The 20403-nt window shown below is 43.2% G+C and overlaps 1 protein-coding gene and 1 non-coding gene across 2 annotated transcripts in view; one reads left to right on the top strand and one right to left on the bottom strand.

Moving 5' to 3' along the window:
- The window catches only part of LOC147271704 (uncharacterized), a 238291-nt gene extending 221154 nt beyond the window's left edge, over positions 1-17137 (bottom strand). The window contains exons 1-2 of the mRNA XM_086202775.1: positions 16486-17137; positions 9105-9109 (exon numbers count right to left, since the gene is read on the bottom strand). Of these exons, the coding sequence (XP_086058901.1) occupies positions 9105-9109; positions 16486-17133 (653 nt within the window). The 5' untranslated portion in view covers positions 17134-17137. The remainder of the gene's footprint in view (positions 1-9104; positions 9110-16485) is intronic.
- trnal-aag (transfer RNA leucine (anticodon AAG)) lies at positions 10028-10110 on the top strand. Its single transcript has one exon. It is a non-coding gene; the product is annotated as a tRNA-Leu (tRNA).
- Positions 17138-20403: the final 3266 nt, after the last annotated feature.

Below are 20403 nucleotides of genomic sequence, written 5' to 3'. Positions count from 1 at the left end.
ATCACTTTGAGTTTGTTCGAAACGTTCACTCCATTACTGTTAGCATCATTTTGAGTTCATTAGCAATTCTTATTAAATCACTGTCGCATCATTTTGAGATCTTTAGCAATTCTTCTGACATCACTGTCGCATTATTTTGAGGTTTGTAGCAACTCTTACTACATGACTGTCAGCATCACTTTGAGGTTGTTCGAAACACTTACTACATTACTGTAAGCATCACTGAGTTGATTAGCAACTTTCAGTACATTACTGTTAGCATCATCTTGAGTTCATTAGAAATTCTTCCGACATCACTTTCGCAATATTTTGAGGTTCGAAGCAACTTTTACTACATTTCTGTCGCATTATTTTAAGGTTCGTTGCAACACTTACTACATGACTGTCATCATCACTTTTAGGTTATTTGAAACTTTCACTCCATTACTGTTAGCATCATTTTGAGTTCATGAGCAATTCTTCCGACATCACTGTCGCATTATTTTTTAGGTTCGTAGCAACTCTTACTACATCACTGTCAACATCATTTTTTATTTACTCGCAACTCAAACCACATGACTGTCAGCATCACTTTGAGGTTTTTCGAAACTTTCACTCCATTACTGTTAGCACCCTTTTGAGTTCATTAGCAATTCTTACTACATCACTGTCGCATCATTTTGAGATCATTAGCAATTCTTCCGACATCACTGTCGCATCATTTTGAGTTCAATAGCAATTCTTCCGACATGACTGTCGCAATATTTTGAGGTTCGTAGCAACTTTTACTACATTACTGTCGCATTATTTTGAGGTTCTTTGCAACTCTTACTACATTACTGTTGCATCATTTTGAGATCATTAGCAATTCTTTTGACATCACTGTCGCATTATTTTGAGGTTAGTAGCAACTCATACTACATTACTGTAAGCATCACTGAGTTCATTAGCAACTATCACTACATTACTGTTAGCATCATTTTGAGTTCATTTGCAATTCTTAAGACATCACTGTCGCATCATTTTGAGATCATTAGCAATTCTTCTGACATCACTGTCGCATTATTTTGAGGTTAGTAGCAACTCTTACTACATTACTGAAAGCATCACTGAGTTCATTGGCAACTATCACTACATTACTGTTAGCATCATTTTGAGTTCATTTGCAATTCTTACGACATCACTGTCGCATCATTTTGAGATCATTAGCAATTCTTCTGACATCACTGTCGCATTATTTTGAGGTTAGTAGCAACTCTTACTACGTGACTGTCAGCATCACTTTGAGGATGTTCGAAACACTTACTACGTTACTGTAAGCATCACTGAGTTTATTAGCAACTATCACTACATTACTGTTAGCATCATTTTGAGGTTAGAAGCAACTCTTACTCCATGACTGTCAGCATCACTTTGAGGTTGTTCGAAACACTTACTACATTACTGGAAGCATCACTGAGTTCATTAGCAACTATCACTACATTACAGTTAGCATCATTTTGAGTTCATTTGCAATTTTTACTCCATCACTGTCGCATCATTTTGACATCATTACCAAGTCTTCCGACATCACTGTCGCATTATTTTGAGGTTAGTAGCAACTCTTTCGAAATTACTGTTGCATTATTTTAAGGTTCATAGCAACTCTTACTACATGACTGTCTACATCACTTTGAGGTTATTCGAATCTTTCACTCCATTACTGTTAGCATCATTTTGAGTTCATTTCCAATTCTTCTGACATCACTGTCTTATTATTTTGATATTCGTAGCAAGTCTTACTACATAACTCTTACGTTATTTTAAGGATCGTAGCAACTCTTACTACATGACTCTCAGCATCACTTTTAGGTTGTTCGAAACACTTACTACATTACTGTAAGCATCACTTAGTTTATTATCAACTTTCACTACATTACTGTTTGCATCATTTTGAGTTTATTAGCAATTCTTACGACATCACTGTCGCATCATTTTGGGATCATTACTTATTCTTCTGACATCACTGTCAGCATCATTTTTAATTTACTCGCAACTCTAACCACATGACTGTCAGCATCACTTTGAGGTTATTCAAAACTTTCACTACATTACTTTTAGCATCATTTTGAGTTCATTAGCAATTCTTACTCCATCACTGTCGCATCATTTTGAGATCATTAGCAATTCTTCCCACATCACTGTAAGATTATTTTGAGGTTCGTAGCAACTCTTACTACATTACTGTCAGCATCACTGTGAGTTTGTTCGAAACGTTCACTCCATTACTGTTAGCATCATTTTGAGTTCATTAGCAATTCTTATTAAATCACTGTCGCATCATTTTGAGATCTTTAGCAATTCTTCTGACATCACTGTCGCATTATTTTGAGGTTTGTAGCAACTCTTACTACATGACTGTCAGCATCACTTTGAGGTTGTTCGAAACACTTACTACATTACTGTAAGCATCACTGAGTTGATTAGCAACTTTCAGTACATTACTGTTAGCATCATCTTGAGTTCATTAGAAATTCTTCCGACATCACTTTCGCAATATTTTGAGGTTCGTAGCAACTTTTACGACATTTCTGTCGCATTATTTTAAGGTTCGTTGCAACACTTACTACATGACTGTCATCATCACTTTTAGGTTATTTGAAACTTTCACTCCATTACTGTTAGCATCATTTTGAGTTCATTAGCAATTCTTATTAAATCACTGTCGCATCATTTTGAGATCTTTAGCAATTCTTCTGACATCACTGTCGCATTATTTTGAGGTTTGTAGCAACTCTTACTACATGACTGTCAGCATCACTTTGAGGTTGTTCGAAACACTTACTACATTACTGTAAGCATCACTGAGTTGATTAGCAACTTTCAGTACATTACTGTTAGCATCATCTTGAGTTCATTAGAAATTCTTCCGACATCACTTTCGCAATATTTTTAGGTTCGTAGCAACTTTTACTACATTTCTGTCGCATTATTTTAAGGTTCGTTGCAACACTTACTACATGACTGTCATCATCACTTTTAGGTTATTTGAAACTTTCACTCCATTACTGTTAGCATCATTTTGAGATCATGAGCAATTCTTCCGACATCACTGTCGCATTATTTTTTAGGTTCGTAGCAACTCTTACTACATCACTGTCAGCATCATTTTTTATTTACTCGCAACTCAAACCACATGACTGTCAGCATCACTTTGAGGTTTTTCGAAACTTTCACTCCATTACTGTTAGCACCCTTTTGAGTTCATTAGCAATTCTTACTACATCACTGTCGCATCATTTTGAGATCATTAGCAATTCTTCCGACATCACTGTCGCATCATTTTGAGTTCATTAGCAATTCTTCCGACATGACTGTCGCAATATTTTGAGGTTCGTAGCAACTTTTACTACATTACTGTCGCATTATTTTGAGGTTCTTTGCAACTCTTACTACATTACTGTTGCATCATTTTGAGATCATTGGCAATTCTTCTGACATCACTGTCGCATTATTTTGAGGTCCGTAGCAACTCTTACTACATTACTGTTGCATCATTTTGAGATCATTAGCAATTCTTCTGACATCACTGTCACATTATTCTGAGGTTCGTAGCAACACTTACTACATTACTGTCAGCATCACTTTGAGTTCATTAGCAACTATTACTACATTACTGTTAGCATCATTTTGAGTTTATTAGCAATTCTTCCGACATCAGTGTAGCATTAAATTGATTTCATTAGCAACTCTTACAACATGACTGTCAGCATCACTTTGAAGTTGTTCGAAACACTTACTACATGACTGTCAGCATCACTTTGAGTTTATTAGCAACTATCACTACATTACTGTTAGCATAATTTTGAGGTTAGAAGCAACTCTTACTAAATGAATGTCAGCATCACTTTGAGGTTGTTCGAAACATTTACTACATTTCTGTAAGCATCACTGAGTTGATTAGCAACTATCACTACATTACTGTTAGCATCATTTTGAGTTCATTAGCAATTCTTACTACATCACTGTCGCATCATTTTGAGATCATTAGCAATTCTTCTGACATCACTGTCACATTATTTTGAGGTTCATTGCATCTCTTCCTCCATTATTGTTGCATTATTTTAAGGTTCGTAGCAACTCTTACTACATTACTGTCAGCATCACTTTGAGTTTATGAGTTACTATCACTACGTTACTGTTAGCATCATTTTGAGTTTATTAGCAATTCTTCCGACATCACTGTCGCAATATTTTGAGGTTCGTAGCAACTCTTACTACATGACTGTCAGCATCACTTTGAGGTTATTCGAAACTTTCACTCCATTTCTGTTAGCATCATTTTGAGTTCATTAGCAATTCTCCTGACATCACTTTTGCATTATTTTGAGATCATTAGCAATTCTTCCGACATCACTGTCGCATTATTTTGAGGTTAGTAGCAACTCATACTACATTACTGTAAGCATCACTGAGTTCATTAGCAACTATCACTACATTACTGTTAGCATCATTTTGAGTTCATTTGCAATTCTTAAGACATCACTGTCGCATCATTTTGAGATCATTAGCAATTCTTCTGACATCACTGTCGCATTATTTTGAGGTTAGTAGCAACTCTTACTACATTACTGAAAGCATCACTGAGTTCATTGGCAACTATCACTACATTACTGTTAGCATCATTTTGAGTTCATTTGCAATTCTTACGACATCACTGTCGCATCATTTTGAGATCATTAGCAATTCTTCTGACATCACTGTCGCATTATTTTGAGGTTAGTAGCAACTCTTACTACGTGACTGTCAGCATCACTTTGAGGATGTTCGAAACACTTTCTACGTTACTGTAAGCATCACTGAGTTTATTAGCAACTATCACTACATTACTGTTAGCATCATTTTGAGGTTAGAAGCAACTCTTACTACATGACTGTCAGCATCACTTTGAGGTTGTTCGAAACACTTACTACATTACTGGAAGCATCACTGAGTTGATTAGCAACTATCACTACATTACAGTTAGCATCATTTTGAGTTCATTTGCAATTTTTACTCCATCACTGTCGCATCATTTTGACATCATTACCAAGTCTTCCGACATCACTGTCGCATTATTTTGAGGTTAGTAGCAACTCTTTCGAAATTACTGTTGCATTATTTTAAGGTTCATAGCAACTCTTACTACATGACTGTCAACATCACTTTGAGGTTATTCGAATCTTTCACTCCATTACTGTTTGCATCATTTTGAGTTCATTACCAATTCTTCTGACATCACTGTCTTATTATTTTGAGGTTCGTAGCAACTCTTACTACATGACTCTCAGCATCACTTTTCGGTTGTTCGAAACACTTACTACATTACTGTAAGCATCACTTAGTTTATTATCAACTTTCTACTACATTACTGTTTGCATCATTTTGAGTTTATTAGCAATTCTTACGACATCACTGTCGCATCATTTTGGGAACATTACTTATTCTTCTGACATCACTGTCAGCATCATTTTTAATTTACTCGCAACTCTAACCACATGACTGTCAGCATCACTTTGAGGTTATTCAAAACTTTCACTACATTACTGTTAGCATCATTTTGAGTTCATTAGCAATTCTTACTCCATCACTGTCGCATCATTTTGAGATCATTAGCAATTCTTCCGACATCACTGTCGCATCATTTTGAGATCATTAGCAATTCTTACTACATCACATTCGCATCATTTTGAGATCATTAGCCATTCTTACTACATCACTGTCGCATCATTTTGAGATCATTAGCAATTCTTCTGACATCACTGTCACATTATTTTGATATTCGTAGCAATTCTTACTACATTACCGTGTCATTATTTTAAGTTTCTTAGCACCTCTTACTACATCACTGTCAGCATCACTTTGAGGTTATTCGAAACTTTCACTACATTACTGTTAGCATCATTTTGAGTTCATTAGCAATTCTTCCCACATCACTGTCGCATTATTTTTTAGTTCATTAGCAATTCTTCCTACATCACTGTCGCATTATTTTGAGGTTAGTAGCAACTCTTACTACATGACTGTCAGCATCACTTTGAGGTAGTTCGAAACACTTACTACATCACTGTTAGCATCACTGAGTTCATTAGCAACTATCACTGCATTACTGTTAGCATCATTTTGACTTCATTAGCAATTCTTACGACATCACTGTTGCATCATTTTTTAATTCATTCATAATTCTTCCTACATCACTGTGGCATTATTTTGAGGTTCGTAGCAACTCTTACTACATCACTGTAGCATTATTTTTAGGTTATTCGCAACTCTTACTACATCACCGTCAGCATTATTTTGAGTTCATTACCAACTCTTACTGCATCACTGTAGCATTATTTTGAGGTTCGTAGTGTGGCAAGGCGAGCGGTGGGGAACAGCTGCCGACAACTCCACCTGGGGGCTTTCACCCCAGGATATAAACAAAATTTCAAAATGACCAGGATTCCATTTGAACAAAGGCACACAGTTCGAGAGATACAACAGGACAGGACCGTGATTTCCAATTATAAAAATACTTTTTATTAGAAAAATAGTTTAAAATGAGCAACAGACCAAATGAATACAAATGGATATAACAAGGAGTGCAAGAGGAATTACCGAAAGGAACAGGGGACAGGGCTGGGGCTTACCACGACAGCGGCAACGAAAAGGGGAGGAATCCAAAAAAAACTACACTGCACCCGTGACACAGCAAACCAAAAAAACATGAATAAAGAACCACCACCAGGGGGACCGCTGCCGCTCTGGGCCCTCAACACCTGTCAAAGAAAAGAAAAGAACACCATCAAAAACATGAAATCAAGGCAACCCTCACACACAAACTAAATATCGCTACCCCAAATAACCCAACAGAAACTGTTTTAAATCCAAATGATCAAAATGGGGAGCAAAAGGCAATAATAATAATAATAATAATAATAAGGGTTCTAAACAATAAATCAAATGTAACCCACAAAAACTAACAGTAATAATTCAAAGAAAGAAATAACAAATACAAAAGGAATAAACTCAAGTAATTAAGGAAATGTCTGCCCCTCTAATTAAAACCAGTCTCCAAGGGGGATGGCTCAGCGCCGATGAGGGTCGGGATGCCCTCTCTTGGCCCACGTTGAGGCTCTGACAAAGGCCGTAGTGCACGGCTTTAACCGCCGTTACTGGGATCAGAGCCGTTATGAGCCGAATCAGCAAGAATCCAGACTGAAGAAGAGAAGAAGAGAAGAAGAACCAAAACAGCAGCGAGGCTCACAGCAGCAATTGACGGCTGCGCACTGCAAAATAAACGAGTTCACCTAATTAAAATGTGGATGAAGGACATTACAGAATAACAAAAGCTAAGAATAAACATTTCCTACCGGAGAGCAGAATCGTGGCGTCAGACGAGGCAGGAGGAGGAAGCCCGCAGCCCAGACTACACAAACGATGGCTGGGAGAGGATAATCAGAGCACCACAGACCATCAGCAGCTTGATATGAAAGGCAGACAACTACGCGTCTTACCCACAGAAAGCGCACCACGCACACACCGGCCCAAGGGAGACAGCCCAGCTCCCGGTAACACCACACCGCTGGACGGAGCAAAACTGGAGTAAACAGGGGGCCCAGGACACTGAATAATGGAGCAGAGCAAGCATGCATACCTTTGTTTGTAACCGATCTGCTGACCAGCGAGACGCCACCACGCACGGCTGTCGGCTCTGTAAAGGAGGGAGAGGAAGCGGAAAGGACGGAGAAGGGTCGGACCAGGTCTACTTCTAGGTGACCACTCACTATCGTCTGCCACACTGCCCCTCACGGTGGGGAGTGTAGCGCCATCCTGCCTCAGTTGGTTTGCCAGTGTGTTTACATCAGGATTTATATTTGAGAGTGTTTGCTCATCTGTTCCAGAAGCTTCTTCTAGAGTTGACCCTGGATGAGTGGAGGGACCTTTTTGACCATCAGGACTGGTTTTTGATGCCCTGATGGTGCATCAGGGTCATCATGGTACTCCACCACCTGCAGGGGTTCCAGGACTGTTGTGGTGTTTGTGGGAACTGCAGGGGGGAGCCCTCAGACCTGGAGAGGAAGTCCTGACACCAGCAGACCCCTCACCACCTGCAGCCTTTTTCCAGCTCCACCAAACCCACCATTCACTGCCTCCTCATCATCTGGGCATCAAAAGCAGCTCAGACCTGCTGCAGCTCAGAGACCTCAGCCATTTTTAGGATGTCTCCATGATTCTCCTTCACAGGATTTTCATTCACAAACGAGAACTGTCAAAGACCACAACAGTTTTCAGCTTGCTGCTAAACAGTACTTCAACTACCATTCCACTGTGTAATGGCAGTGACTGATGTGTACTATATGCAGTACTAATCAAGTACAGCCCTGACTGATACTTTATCTCCAGTGATAGGAAGGATAAGAATGTTGAAATGGACCCAGCAGGAAGAGAATCTCAAGTCATGGCAACTTTACTGAGCAGCACTCAGTTAAGTTCAGGAAACACCAGACATTTTTACCACCTGTCAATGAAGTAGTCAGTAAAATAAATACTACACTGAACAGTAGTGGAGGGAGAGCAGAGCTGGAAATAAGACCTTACTGGGAGGGAATGAATCTGAAACAAGCAGAACCAGAACACAGCCTCAGCTTTCTGTCATTTTCTGTCTCAAATACTTGACAAGTTCCAACTTGGTCCAAAACCTGCTCACCTCTCTGGGGTCAAGTGTGTCTGCACCGTCTGACCAAACTTCATCAGTGGCGCTCCCTCCATGACAGTCGAATGTGTGAGTCTTATTTCCACAAATCAAGTCTGGGCAGTGTTGATTGGAAGAAGTATAAAAAGTCAATAAAAAAGTTGACCAAAGTCTGGTGCTTTTTCAGTTTTCAGTCAGTGAGTAATGTTCTATTCATTTATGTCACTCTATCTCACATTAATACAGAGAGTTGATTTGAATCTTTTCAATCATGTGACCATCATCATAACAGCTGTTGACCTTGTTTAACTAGTTGATGGTGCTAAATCTTGCCAGCTTGCTAACATTAACTAGCTCATGTTAGCTAGCTAGCTAATATTATTTTCCAATTTCAGGCCTAAATTTGGGATTGACTGTTGAAATTGTTCACCTCACCTTTGTAACACAAGGTTTTGGATTGATGATGTCATTGTTATTGCCTTTCTGATTCTTTACATTCATTAAATGTTTGCTAGCCTGCTCTTGCAGTGTATTCCATCCATAGACATCTATTCATACTGCATTGACTGCTAAGGCTCGCAACAGCAGCGTGCCTACAGGGCGGCCATCTTGGAACAGGGCTACTTGCTCCTCCATCGCATCTGGAGATATTTGTTTCCTGTAGGGTTTCTTTGTGTATGTGTGGTGTACCTGCTTTCCCAGAGGACTGCCATCTTTGTTCTGTGGGCTGACATGTTTTAGTGTCAGCACAGGTCATAGCGCTGAGACTGAACTCTCATTCTCCTCCAAGTAGTATTTCCACCTCACACTCCTGCAGATATTCAAGTGAACAGGGAACACAAACTTATGCTCAACTTCTCCTGTGTATTCATCCACAGTCACTAAACAACAACCAAACCAAACAAAAGAGGTTTGCTAGCATGGCGATCAGCTGTAGTTCACCATCTTATCCAGGTCACATGACTCAGGATTAGCGTGGCCGTCTGGCAACCAAAGGGTGGCTGGTTTGATCCTCACTTTCTCCAGTGACCATGTCAAAGTGTCCTTGAGTAAGAGACTGAACCCCTCAATACTTCTGATGAGTAGGTTGGCTCCTTGCATGGCAGCCTTCAGCATCAGTGTGTGAGTGTGTGTGAATGAGAGGACATTGTTCAGCTCCTTGAGTGCTGCTGAGGTAGAAAGGCTCTGTACAAACTGAGTCCTTTTACCATTTCTTTCCTGCTTCTAGCAGCGCTGTCGTCACTTCCTGTGACCGTGGAAGGAAAGGGGTCCCCCTTCAGAATAAGTTTGATATCACTGTTACTTCCTCTTCAACATGCCTTTAGCAGACCAACTCAGAGAACAGCTCAGTGAGGTAGTGTGGCCGAGTGGTCTAAGGTGCTGGATTAAGGCTCCAGTCCTCTGAGGAGGCGTGGGTTCAAATCCCACCACTGCCATCATATCCCAGGTCACTGGAGAGGTGTGGCAGGTCTCTAACTGTCTCTCCTCTCTCTTCCACTGAGGTCTTCAAACCTGTGACCAAAAGAAGAATCCTCCTCTGAGTCCACAGACCTGAGCATTGCTGCTCTGACTACCAGGTTACCTCCTGGTTATCAGAGTGAAGTCATGGGGAGGTAGTCAGTTGTTCCTTTGTTTTATGACAGAGGCCTCATTGTGAATTAAATAATTTTAATTCTTTACTTGAAGTTTCACGCTGTTTCGACTGAAAAAGGCCAGTTCCTGGAGAAGATCTTCTCGGGGTCCAGGTTAAAGCGGTGCCCCAGCTGGCACCAGGTGCTGACCCAGGTCCTGCATGAGAGATACTGTCAGTTCTGTTCTGCCCTGCTCACAACCACAGGCTGGTGTTGAGGCCTGCAGCAACCAGGGCCCCAGTCACCAAGAGTATAAAGGCTGGTCATTGTGGCAGTGGGAGGAGTCAAAATGAAGACAGACCAATGTGAGCAGGACGTTCCTGGAGAAGTCAGAAGAACTTGACCATGTTTCCTACAGTACCCAGGAGGCCTGGTAGTTGTTGAAGGAAGCTCCAAAAGCAAAGAGCAGACAGCAGGATATCAAAAGAAAAGATCCAGACACTAAAACTACAAGTAGAAACAAGAAGAAATACTAAAAGCTTTGGAAAGATACTACAAGGTTGGATATACATTATTATATACACTACTATTCTCACTGACTCCTAAAGAGGGACAGGAAACATTAGAATGTGGATCAGATCAGCTGATTTCAGTGTTGAGTCCATCCCTCCATCCACTTTCTGTTCTTATCCTTTAAGGGTCATGGGGGGGGGGGGGGGGGCGATCCCAAGTGACATTGGGCAAGAGGCAGGGTCAGCAGATCTCCAGTCTCTGAGGAGGCGTGGGTTCAGGGTGAACCCTGGACAGGTCAGAATTCCTGATGATGTCATCAGGAGGCTTTGATAGTGTTTTTATTTGTACCTAGAATTCTGTCTTTGATCTCAGGAGGACATGAAAGAAACCCAACTGAGGAAAGTAGAGGAGAACATTCAGCTTCATTAGAAACACTTGAACTGTTGAACAGTAGAATTTGTTTGAAACAGTTTACAACACTGAGGGACAGGATTGAAGAGGGAAGAGTTTTCTAATTTAAATTTAATTCTAACTTCAAAGTCAAGTCAAGTCAATTTTATTTATTGTGTGCCAAATCCCAACAGAAGTTATCTCATGACACTTTACAAGTTTATCTAATGAGACAGGTACCCTGGAAGGTATCACCTTGGCCCCCAGCACCACCCTAAGGAACCTAGGAGTTCTCTTTGATCAGGATCTGTCCTTTAATGCCCACATGAAGCAAATTTCTGGGCTTCTCTCTCCTCCTCTCTGTCCTCCTATATGTGTCATACATAAATCATACTCATAACCCTGCCTGGCCTCTTTTCATGGCACCAAACCAGCAGGTGGCCGCCCTGACCAGAGGTCTGCTGACACTTCAGTCCACATCAACACCTGTCAAGTGTCTCATGTGGCTGGATTTTCTGATTTAATCTGCCATGTGAACATTGAACCATGGATGAAACTGAAGCAGCAAACACTGCAAAGGAACAAAAGACAATACTGAAGATGTACAAGTACACTGAAGTGCCTGTACTTTACTTGAGGAAGAAGGTTGAATCGATGCCTGCACTGTAAAAAAAACGGTAAAAAGTCTGGCAGCAGAGTTTCCAGACGGTACCGTCAAATTACAGTAATAAACTGTTCCTCAAAATTACATGGAAGAAACTGTAGAAATACACAGCAGCTTTCACAGTCCAAACTGATGAAATTACAGTCCATTTAGTGTTGATAAATGTGCATTCAACTGCAGGAAAACAGGCCCATCATGGAAAAACACATGAAGAACAAGGACCTTTCAGGTTCTTCTCTAAGTTCAGGGCTCTTACCGGTTCATTTATGAAACAAACTGACATAAAAAAACATACTGACTACTAATCTCCACCTTCATTTCTGAAATGTTGAGATGCTCCAGAACTCAAACACATCACAAGTTGCTCTGAAAGCAAATCTTTTCCCATTCCCAGTGTTGAGCTGCCATTTAAGGGTTTCCATGAGCGATCAGTCGCATTAAAGTACAAGTGTAGGATTTTTAGCAGGTACCATGAATTTCTATCACAGAGAGAACCAGGTCATTACTTCCACCAGAGATTCATCAGGATTTGATGACAAAATATTAAACAAAAGTGCTTTTGCCATATTTTTCAATTTAGTTACACTTTATGTAACAGGCAAGCCTGGCCAACCATTATGAATAAACTTGACACAAGTAGCTCACAAACTTAACTAAAAGCATGCATCATCAGTTTCTCCTTTCCTTAAAAGTAAAATTATTTTGCTACAAACTCAGCTGAATAGTGTGTCTTCCAGAAATTGAACAAGTACAACAAAAAATAAATTAACTGTTACTATGAAACGTCCAAAACTCAAAATGCCAACATATCAATTAGCAGTAGGCTGATCAATGATCAATGATCACTTATTATCAGTAGGCTTTGTTAAAGCTCATCACAGAGCTAAGGGTATCAAGCCACATGCCCCAGCCTCGTCAGGAGGGAGGACCACATTCTTCTTGAGGAATACTAGCATGTCCACATTTTCTGGCAGCAGTTGGGATCTTTGGGCAGTAACGATGTCCCCTGCAGTAGAAAATACACGTTCACTTGGAACTGAGGTAGCAGGGATGGAAAGATAAGCTTTCGCAAGACGAGACAGCAAAGGACACTGAAAACAGTTCTCTTTCCACCACTTCAAGGGGCAACTGGTGAGTGGGATGGATGCCTCTCTTCTGTACATGCCAGTCTCTCTCTCTACTCCCTCTCTGAACAGTTCTTCTGGCACAGCAGAAAATGAGTCCCCAAGTAGATCTTCAAGTGCTGTCTTCTTGGAAGCAGGCTCTTCCAGTTGCAGCCCAGCCCCCTGTCCTTCATCTGGCGGATCTTCACCGGCTGCTCCCCTGGCATTAGTCTCCTCATCTGTGGTCTAAGAGTAGAAAGACTGGCATCAGTGCATGATCCTTCCTTTAGACAAGCAACAAAGCCCCCCTCCTCAACACACATTTACTCTGAAACTGTCTCGAAACACACACACACACACACACACACACACACACACACACACGATTAACCAACAAAGGAATTGTGGAGGATGAAAAGAAGAAAGACATGGGCCTACCAGATTTACTGTTTCCTGGATCCTGAGGTAGACAGCCTCACGCTGGTCGTGGTTTAGCTGAGGTAGACCCCGAAACCTGGGGTCCAGCGCTGTGCACTCCAGCAGACGGTCATACACACCCCCCTGTATCTTTCTGAGATATTGTTGAGGATTTCTCTCTTTGTTACAGCTATGGCAGGGGAATCATCTGGGTGTGGCGCCATGCTCTGTTAGAAAAACAATAAATAACAATTTGCTTTAGTTGTAGCACTTACAATATGAACACAAAGCATTGAAACAGACAAAGCAAAAATAAGAACAGGGAAAACAGGTAAAGAACAATATAAAAAGCAGTGGTAGTATTCATTTAAATTAGGCCTACCTGTTCGATCATGCTTTTGAGTGGCACAATAAGAGACACGGTGGGAGCCTTCTCGTCACACATGACCACAGTAGCAGTTTTGAGGGGTTTGAGGAGTTTCACCAGGTCTTCGGCAAGTGAGAAGTCTCTTCTGTCCAGGGTATTGACGTCCCGGGCGTTGCGTTTGATCTCAGGGCTGGTGAGAGTTGCGCCGATGGCGGCTTGCTGCTCCAGATATCTTTCCAATATGTCCAGGCTGGAGTTCCACCGAGTTGGTACATCCGTGATCAGCTTGCGCGATGGCAGCTGTAACTGCTTCTGTTTGGACTCCAACATGGCCTCAGCAGGGGGACTCTTGTGGAAAAAAGTACTCATGCGCCTCACTCTCCCGAGTAAACGGCTGATGGGCCCAACACGAAGGCCAGCCTGAGATGCCAGATTGGCACTATGTGCAAAGCACTTGATGTGGAGCTCGAAGCCCGCCTCGCGCACAGCCACATCCATATTGCGAGCGTTGTCAGTGACGATTGCGATCACATGGTTTGCCCTCTGAAGTTCCCATTCAGCAAGGGCTTTCCACAGGACGTCTGCAATGTTGACGCCGATCAGTAAATACGTACGTTTATTATTTAAATCTCTCAAGGAAAAAGTAACAAAGTGCTTCACAAAGCAATTTTCACAAAACAAGAATAATCTGCATTAACCAGCAGTACTGCATCAGACCTGCCTGAGTGGGACTCGGAGATGGGACGCGTTTGGAGCACATTTTCCATTTCCCAGTCGTTGTTGATACCGTGTGCTGTGATTGTGATGTAGCTCTTTGTGCTTCTTGAAGTCCAGCCGTCCGTTGTAATCGCGATGCTTTTTGTCTCTTGAAGGGACTGTTTGACTCTGGCCTTCGTCTCTTCATAGATTTTAGGGACTACTTTAGTGCTAAAATGCGTACGTGATGGGACAGTGTATTTCAGGTCCATCCTCCTGAGTAAACGCCTGACCGACGGATCTTCCACAATAGAAAATGGTCTCTTACCATATGCGATCATGTAGCCAATATCCCGTGTAATTGCCATCGCTCTTGGACTTGATGGTGGAAGTTGAGGGGCAAATCTGGTTGTCAGCGTCGTCTGGCCTTTGGGGAGTGATGCTCTGTTTGCAGTAGCAGGCGCTAATTTAATTTCTCTGTGGTGGAGCTGCATATGACTGCATGTTGGACGTGTAAGAAAGGGTGTACGGCAAATTGTCTTGCAAAGTTTGCAGATCGTTCTTGTTTTGTCTGCAACTCGCTCTCCATTTTTCTTCTCAACTGGGAAACCGAAATGGTGCCGTACAAGGGAGTTAAAAGAAATGGGGGCATCTTCGATTTCAATGTTGTCTGAATTAGTGTCCATCTTCCATGTGCTCGCTCCGAAATGTCAACAAATTAACAGGAAGGGAGGGGTGACTGACGCGGGTCAGAGTGCAGACCACTACATAGTTCAGAGCGCCATCTTGTGTTAAAAATAAATGACTACAGTCAAGAAGAGAAGAATGGCTTTTTCAGAGATTGAAATGTGCCCTTGAGTGTATGACTAGAAAAATGACCTATCAGTTATCGCAAAACAGTTTTACAGCTCTAGCACGACCTATCGTGGCACTCCTAGTAGACAACATCCACTCCAAATAGTCAAACACAAGGGTGGTGATCAAGTAGAGCCTCTACATGGAAACAAAAGCACTGACGACTTTAAAAGAGGACAGAAAGTTTATGAAAAGACAAGTTTATAAGGACAGTTAAAAGGTGTCTTGACGGCTGTTTACACTTTAATTCAGCTGTAGAAGAAGAAGACCTTCACTGTGAAAACTCATCCTGTGTTACAGCCGCCCCTCCAGGACGGTCAGGGACCAACTTCAGTCCTGGTCCTGATCCACCGGAAATCCAACCAGTTCCTCACATAGGAACCATGTGTTTGTTTGAGTGGTGCCCAGCAGCACAGCACCCTGCCTGAGCGTAGTAGGAAGTGTAGGAGCCGATCCTGAGCGTGTACTGCATGTGTACTACTACTAAAGGTACTTCACCGGAGGCTCCAGCTGATGTCCCATATTTCTCCAACAGCTGGATGACATCACTGATATCAGAGACTCCACCCACTCATTTATTTTCACACATCTCAAAGACAATTCAGTGTTTGATCAGGATCAATACATCAATATAAAGATCAGTAATTGGTGCCAAGTGGATCTTTGATGGTGACCTAAGAGAAATCAGATCAGCTCTCACACCCTCCTATCCAATGGTGGCTCCATGATTTCAGCTTCATCCTGTCTCTTTCCTGATGTGTTTTCCCTTCTGCTTTCAAAAACTCTTTACACCCACAACCCTCAATCTGGCCTCCACCACCATGATTCGTTTCAGTTTCTCCTCAGCTTCAGTCACACAACACAGGATGGACAAAGGAAGTTTCTCTGTTGTGTCGTCTCAAGTTTTCCTGACCTGAGGAGCTTTGTTAACTAACTCAGCAAGACTGATGTCTCTCAGCTGTGTGTTCTCATCATTGTTCTCCATGTAGACACGTTGTCTACACTGACCATAATCCACTCACCTTCCTTCATTCGTTGCAGTGTCCCAACCAGAGACCAGTCAGGTGGTCTCTGTTCCTGCAGTCATCCTGCTTGGATATTTCCTGTGTGAAGGAGACCAACAACATGGACCGACAACATGGTGGTGGACGTGTTGTCTACAGTTGCCTCTCTTCCTCCTCATCCATTGTCACTTTGTGACACCTTCTCATGTGTGTTTTCAGACATCCCTTAACAGAGTATCTTTTGCCACAAACTGAGCAGGGGAATGGTTTCTCCCCAGAGTGTGTTCTCATGTGTGATTGAAGATTTCCCTGTTGTGCAAATTTTTTCCCACAAATTGAGCATGAGAACGGTCTCTCCCCAGAGTGTGTTCTCATGTGTGATTTAAGATGTTCCTGTCGTGAGAATCTTTTCCCACAAGCAGAGCATGGGAACAGTTTCTCCCCAGTATGCGTTCTCATGTGCATTTTCAGACTTCCCTTTTCTGAAAATCTTTTGCCACAAACTGAGCAGGGGAATGGTTTCTCCCCAGTATGTGTTCTTATGTGTCTTTTCAGACTTCCCTTTACTGAAAATGTTTTGCCACAAACTGAGCAGAGAAACGATTTGTCCCCAGTGTGAGTTCTCATGTGTGTTTTCAGACATGTGTTTTCTGAGAACCATTTGTCACAAACTGAGCAGTGAACTGGTTTCTCCCCAGCATGTGTTCTCATGTGTGACTGAAGATTTTCCTGTCGTGAGAATTTTTTGCCACAAACTGAGCATGGGAACAGTTTCTCCCCAGTGTGTGTTCTCATGTGTGTTTTTAGCCTTTCCTGTCGAGAGAACCTTTTGCCACAAACTGAGCATGGGAATGGTTTCTCCCCAGTGTGTGTTCTCATGTGTTTATCCAAACTCCTTTCGACACTGAAACCTTCACTGCATGTTGAGCACCTAAAGGGACGCTCATCCTCACTGACTTCTGTCTCAGATTCAGAAGGACCAAAGGTCACGTTCCTGATCTCTGATTCTCTTTCAGTCTTTACTTTTTGCTCTTTTGAGCTGCAATGAGTCACTTCCTGTCCTGGGCTCAGTTTGTGAAGCAAATTCCTCCTTGAGCCAAAGGGTTCCTTGTGCTCAGAGGAGGCAATGTTATCAGGTCTGACCCAATCATCCTCACTGACTTCAGGCTCAGCTTCAGAAGAGTCTGACATCTGGTCGTCAGTCTGGGGTTGTACAAGTGGATCTGGATCTACCTTGCTGGCTGGTTCTGGTTCTGGTTCTCCACTCTCTTCTCCATCAGCTTCTGTTTTCAGAGGATGAACTGGGCTGCTGCTCAGAGACTCTTCTTTCAAGTTCTCCTCAGTTAGACTCTGATGAAGATGTGGGAACTGAGGTTTCTCTTCGTTCCCTTCACTCTTCACAGGAACCAGAGTGAAGGGGAACGTGGTGATATCAGCCTCGTCCTGCCCTTGAAGCTGCCCTCCCTCCTCACTGGTCCAGAGCTCCTCCCACTCCTCTTTAATGTGGGGGGGCTCTGGGTCCTGCAGCTCAGGGGGAACCTCTTCTTTAATCACCAGCAGCTGCTCCACATCTGCAGGACACAAACAGCAACATCAGAAATCTCTTCATTTGACTCTGAAACAGCGGAGCAACAGACAGAAACAGAAATCAACTCAATGAAAAGAGACATCCTGCTACTGAGGACCAGTCAGCAAACTGGGAACAGAAACACTGGCTTCAGATGCTTGGATCAACGTTGCGTCACCCAGGTCAAAGGTCAAAGGTCCCCTCTGCTGAATGGTTTTGTCCATTCATGATCACATCTGCTAGTCAGAATGTTCATTTCTAGAATGAGACCCTGTAGGAGAATGAGAGTTCAGTCCCTAGAACCAGAGGGAACCTGTACCGATGCTAAACATGTCAGCCCACCTACACTCACAGCCAGGGAGGTGCTGGCCACTGGGAGAAGTGGAATGATTCCCTAATGGCCGGTCCAGCCCAGGCCAACCGGGCAGTGGAGAAAAAAAGGTTGTTTTTAATGGGCTGATATAACTTCCAGTCTACAGGATCATCTTTTAACAAGGTAGCACCGTAGCAGCCTCCAGAAGAACGACACAAGTACACCAACATGCACAGCATGCTGGGCCAGCCTGTCACACACGACTCAGTTAGCAGGAGTTAGCAACACAGAGTGAATGTCCCCTCAGCTTGGTCTTGTCTTGGTTCAGTTCAATGGTAACATGCTTCTGATGCCTGTCAATGGGAGTGTTCTTAACATTGACCACTGACAGTGACTCACACCTCAGGTTCCAGCCCTGGAGTGATGATTCCTGAGATCCACTGATGCGTAAGGTCTTTGTTTCTTTCACTTCATGATCCTCATGGCGCCATCAAAAAATAACAACACAAAAAACACCTACACAGGAAATACTTAGCTCTCTGGCACACATAACGTCTGGGCCAATATTAATATGAATATTTATATATAAAAAAGAATAAATGGCACACAAACAAGCAACCGGCGGCGCTCCCACGCCCCGGGTGCCTCCCTGGATTTTAACTACATTCTAGTCATCCACACCATCACATCTACACTCCCACGCACAACACACACCCTGCACCCATGTTGGGATGGGGGGGCAGCTGGGGCAGGGAGTGGGTCCATTGCTGCCCCTTTTGCTAACTGCACCAGCGCGGGCATGGGTTGGGCCTGTGGCCTGGGGGGGGGGGGGTGTTCCTGGGGCTCCCTGTGTTCAGGGGGTTTCTGGGTGCCCTGGTGCCTTGGTCCTGACCTGCCTGCTATCCTGGACTGGGGGTGTGATGTTCTGGACCCCCACATCAGCTACAGTCAGCTACCCACCGCATTCAAGACAAAGCGTAGCACACACATACACGCACGCATCTATGTACGTGTGTGTGTCAGAATGACTTGAACACACACCCACACACACACACACACACACACACACACACACACACACACACACACACACATCTGGTCTCAAAATACACGCCTCTCTGGCTACAAAGACAGGTCAGTGAGAGTTTTTCTCGACTGATAACTTCTGTTGTTCTGTGTTGTAGAACTGTAATACTCTGAGAAGAAATACCTGCTGGCTCTACTCTCTCTCTCTCTCTGGTCTATTTTTATAGTTCGTCTCTTGGTGACCAGTAGAATTTCCGATCGAACTCTCGATAAATCTCTGTTGTTATTGTTGTTACTGTTTTTGTTTGTTTGTTTTTCTCCTATTGTCCCCCCCCCCTTGTCCTCCCTGTCCTGTCCCTGCTCTCTCTTCCTGTCCTGTCCCTGCTCTCTCTTCCTGTCCTCTCCTGAGTCTCAGTCCGGTAGCTTCATCAATGAACCAACACCATTCCTAATAAAGTTCAACCCAGATGGTGATAGGAGGAGTTTATCAGGTTCCTCCTTAGCAGAGTAGAACTGCTTCAGTCCAACATGGCACCAGGAACATGGATGCTGCTGCTGAACAGGACAGGGTAAAAACTACAAAAGAAGGCTGGACAACAATCCACAGAAAAACTAGTTTACCCTTTGATTTTGACCTTTGAATTTTTACATTTTACCTTTCAGACGTTCACACACAACCCGGAAATGGCTTTTTACACCTAAAATCCCCTAAAATGCTCTGTGAGGGCCTCTGCAGCTCCACTTCCTGGACTGAATTCGGGGCCCAGCAGGTCCCTGGGGGACTCACCTGCTCTGTCCAGCCTGACTCGGGGCTTCAGCACGGCATCGAGCAGCAACCTCTGCCGGCGGTTCTCCCGCTCGTACTCCGCCACGGTTTCCTCCAGCAGAGCCACGATCTGCTCCGCGGCCGCCGCCAGCCGCTCGGTGAGCAGCGCTCTCAGCACCGGGACTCCAGCCGCTGAGTCTCCTTCTCCCAGCTGCAGCAGGAAGTCTTCAGCGGCGGCGAGGATCCGCTCCTGGACCGACACCCGCAGCAGCTGCGCGGCGCACATGTTGAGGTTCTACCGGCGCCACTCAGCCTTCAGGAGACAAAGACCGAGGCCGGGGCTTCACGGACTTCTCCTTCTTTCCTTGTTGTGTTCAAAGCTTCCCGCGTCTTCTTCTCGTTTTGTGAAGCGCGTATTGATGACGTATGTGGTGACGTTCGAAGCCTCGTGAGCCGGCGGTGGCCACGTGACTGATT

Source organism: Aulostomus chinensis, chromosome 1 (genome assembly GCF_037954235.1).
Source record: "Aulostomus chinensis isolate RoL2024-O1b breed Wild chromosome 1, RoL_Achi_v1.0, whole genome shotgun sequence".
Lineage (NCBI taxonomy): Eukaryota > Metazoa > Chordata > Actinopteri > Syngnathiformes > Aulostomidae > Aulostomus > Aulostomus chinensis.
Note: the sequence above shows the minus strand (reverse complement) of the source record. Positions and strands in the feature narration are given on the sequence as shown.